Raw genomic sequence first — 3,992 nt, forward strand, 5'->3', positions numbered from 1 at the left:
TACGGTGCTCCCATAAATGCTCCATTAATGCATTACGCAGCTCAAAAAGAGCTTTTTTGTCCTTTATTTTTTTATATCAAGTTAGAAATTGTTGAAATTGATAATTTTTCTGAATGTTAATTGTAGTTATATCCAATTATAATTTATAGTAGAATTAACATAAATTTAATTTTTAAAAAAAGTCATATATAGAAAAGTTAATTTACAAAAAAGCTAAATTTTATATCTAAAATTAATATTATAAAAATATTACATAAAAAATAATTAAATATACAAGAGATTTAATTAAAACATACAATTTATATAATGTTTAATTAAAAGTTTATATAATGAACTAATATTAAAAAATTCAAAAAGTGAATTGGTGTGATGAATAGTGTTACACCAAATTTGGTGTTAGGTTGGAAATGGTCTAAGTAGTATTTAATGACTTGATTGATTGACTTACCGGACTTGATGAAGACTTACTTGCCATTGTTCTTTTAGGATTTAATGACTTAATTGGTTTGGCACCAGTAGGGAAGACCTAATAACAATATAATGTCTGGAAAATTTTTATTATGGTAGAGGCCCAACCAACCAAAGTTGGAAGAGGCTCCACCCATTTTTTGACATGTGGATCGTGGGGCCCAAAAGGAGAGAGAATGTAAAGTTTGAGTGGGAATTGCAAGATAATTGTGGGGTCTATGTCAACTTCAATTAAATAAATTAAAATATTATATTGAAAGTGGAAAAGTGCAAGGGAATAAAAAGTCATATTATTAGTTGATCAATATTTTATTTTCTATTTTATATCCACATTTATTTAACGTGTTGAATTGAATATCTATTGAAAATATTATTCTTTTATTGATATTTGTTTACACTCTATTTTTTTAAACTCGTGTTACTTTTAAAAATAGTTCTATATTACAAGATAAGATAAGATTTGTGTATTTTTTTATTGTCTTCAAACTAATTTACTATTAACGTCAAATACCAAATTGAAGACATGCATAATTCTAATCACATGTACCTCTTACAATCCTCATCTTCATGTACCTCTCAGAAACCCCATTAGCAGAACAAAGACAGCAGTGTGTTCCTTCTAGTTGTGGGCATATTCATAACATCAGTTATCCCTTTCGATTGAAAAGTGATCCAAAGCACTGTGGCCTTAAAAATTATGAATTGAGCTGTGAAGGAGATCACACCATATTAACAATACCTCCACATTATTGGTATGGATCACTGAACTACTATGTTCAAGCCATCAATTACGATAACTCCACTATCCGTCTTGTAGATCCTGGTATAAGAGAACAAGTTATTTGCTCTCTTCCTCAGAATTTGATTACGATTGAAAGTATCCCTCTTGGTTTTGCTTCTTATATATATAAAATGCCTCATTATGTTGATTTAACAGTACCAATCACTCTCTTCAGCTGTCCATTTGCCATAAATTCTCCAGTCTTTGTGGAAATCACTAATTGTCTCAACAGGAGTTATGCTTCCAATGTTTCTTCTGATTCATTTAAGGGACACACATATGCAACCATGGCTGAATTATCACCATCCGATTTGAAAGTCGGGTGTAGTGTAGACCTCATGTCAATGACTTCATGGCGTATTCAGGATGCAAATGCTAACATTTCTATTTTAAGTTTGCATAATGCTTTGGCATATGGATTTGAGATGTCATGGTTTGCAAACGTTTATTGCGGCAAGTGCCCCGAGCATTATAGATGTGTAGGTGAAAATTCAACTGATGTTCGTTGTGTGGATAACAACTGCAAAGTTCACAATTTTAGATTCTTCAAAGCGTCCTGTTGTAAGAACATTCCCAATGTCATACTTAGAATATAAGACATGACTGTTAGCAGTTATTCTGTGTAAATCTTAACTGTTTTCTTTCTTTTTCCGGTTCGGTATTTTTTCTTTGGATGATCACAATCAAGATAATCGAATACATTATTACCACGTTCTTGATAGTAAGCAGTCGTACTTCTATTGTCAATTCTGTTTTATATAACAGTAGCTAGTTGCAAGTTAGATTAACTGTGTTATTGATTCTTGGTGTTCTTGCAGCAATCATCACATGGATACCTCCCATAGCTGGTAAGCCACATCTTTCGTCTTTCAAATATATTATTACTAGAAATCATTTTAATGTCAAAATGATGGAGGAGAAGTATTGTAATAACCTCTGCTTATATGTGATGGTTGTACACAGGGCCTAGCATTGTGGCAAGAATCGTTCTATTTCCATGCATAGTTGTATTTCTAATGATTAAGTTACAAAGAAGGCATTTGTCGATTTATGATGCAATTGAAAGTTTCCTGCACGGTGAGAACAATTTCGCGCCCATTAGATATTCCAACTCCAACATAAGAAAGATGACTAGGAACTTTAAAGAGAAACTAGGCCAAGGAGGTTATGGTTCAGTATATAAAGGCAAGCTTCAAAGTGGACCTAATGTAGCAGTGAAGATATTGAGCAAGCCCAAAGCTGATGAGCAAGACTTCATCAACGAGGTTGCCACAATCGGGAGGATTCATCATGTTAACATAGTACAACTTATTGGCTATTGTGCTGAGAGATGTAAGCGTGCTCTCGTGTATGACTTCGGCTATTGAGCTGAGCGATGGAAGCGAGCATTCGGGTATGACTTCATGCCTAACGGATCACTTGAAAAGTACATCACACCTCGAGAAGGAGGAGCTGAACTATTAAGTTGGGAAAGAAAGTTTGAAATTGCTCTTGGAGTTGCTCGAGGTATTGAATACTTGCATCGAGGTTGTGACATTCAGATTCTACATTTTGACATCAAGCCACACAACATACTTTTGGATGAGAATTTCATTCCAAAACTATCTGATTTTGGTCTTGCAAAATCATACCCGACGGATAAGAGCATTGTTACTCTAACAGCAGTCAGGGGAACAATTGGTTATGTAGCTCCAGAGTTGATCAACAGAAGCATTGGTCCAATATCTTATAAGGCAGATGTCTATAGCTTTGGAATGTTACTCATTGATATCGTAGGCTTGAAAACAAACTCGGCAGCCAGAGAGGATATGTCCAGCCAGTATTTCCCACATTGGATTTATGATCAGCTCGACAAGGGAAAGGAGATTGAAGTACTAGACGAGACACATGAAGACGTAAAGAAGCTGACTTTAGTTGCTTTGTGGTGCATACAAATGAATCCACTTGATCGTCCCTCAATGACTAAAGTAGTAGAAATGCTTGAAGGCGAATTACAAGCACTGCAAACGCCTCCCAGGCCCTCTGAATCGCGGGAACCATGTTCATTGGAATTCAATCTAATTAGTTCTTCAATTAACTCAACTGAGTCTGTGAAGTTGCTTGAGAGTTGTTCTGATTATGCAAAAATAGATGTAATTGTTGCTTGACATCACATATTATGTACGTAATTCGTGTTGTTCTGAATAAAATATCAAGTTCATGCTAAATTTTATGATGTTTGTTCAAAAACTAAAGTTTGTGACAGACATTTGAATTTGTCACAAATATTTAATTGATAAAATGAAAATGTGTGATGAAACAAGTAATGTGAAGTGATTAGTTCTAAGAGAATGATCCTCAATGGAGTTTTTACTTGTTTAATTATCATATATTAATAATCCATCACAAAATGGAACTTGTGATGAATTTTTCCAGTCACAAATTTTAACCAGTTTGGATGGTGTTACGTACTTAACAAGAAAAATACAAAACAAATATTGTCTATAAGGTAATATTAGTGAGATAAGACTAATTACATTATTGAACCTCATCAAATTGAAATAAATATATACATTGTTGCATTTAACTAATAAACTATTTCATTGACCATCTTCATAGGTTTGCGTGAATAAGAGATATTTATGAGGATCCACATTGAACATTACAAAACAATATGCAATATTATTTTTCGCTAAGCTTATTATTCAAATCTTCACTTAAATAAGCAATATTATTTACTATAAAATATATACTCCCTCCGTCC

General features: G+C 33.4%; 1 protein-coding gene across 1 annotated transcript; it reads left to right on the forward strand.

The window, feature by feature from the left end:
• The first annotated feature begins 1,974 nt into the window (after positions 1-1,974).
• LOC102580954 (glycerophosphodiester phosphodiesterase protein kinase domain-containing GDPDL2-like) lies at positions 1,975-3,450 on the forward strand. The gene is made up of 3 exons (XM_006365550.2): positions 1,975-2,097; positions 2,213-2,597; positions 2,643-3,450. The coding sequence occupies exons 2-3, from the start codon at positions 2,266-2,268 to the stop codon at positions 3,394-3,396; spliced, it is 1,086 nt and encodes a 361-aa protein (XP_006365612.2). The 5' UTR covers positions 1,975-2,097; positions 2,213-2,265; the 3' UTR covers positions 3,397-3,450.
• Positions 3,451-3,992: the final 542 nt, after the last annotated feature.

Source organism: Solanum tuberosum, unplaced genomic scaffold (genome assembly GCF_000226075.1).
Source record: "Solanum tuberosum cultivar DM 1-3 516 R44 unplaced genomic scaffold, SolTub_3.0 scf00559, whole genome shotgun sequence".
NCBI classification, from domain to species: Eukaryota; Viridiplantae; Streptophyta; class Magnoliopsida; order Solanales; family Solanaceae; genus Solanum; species Solanum tuberosum.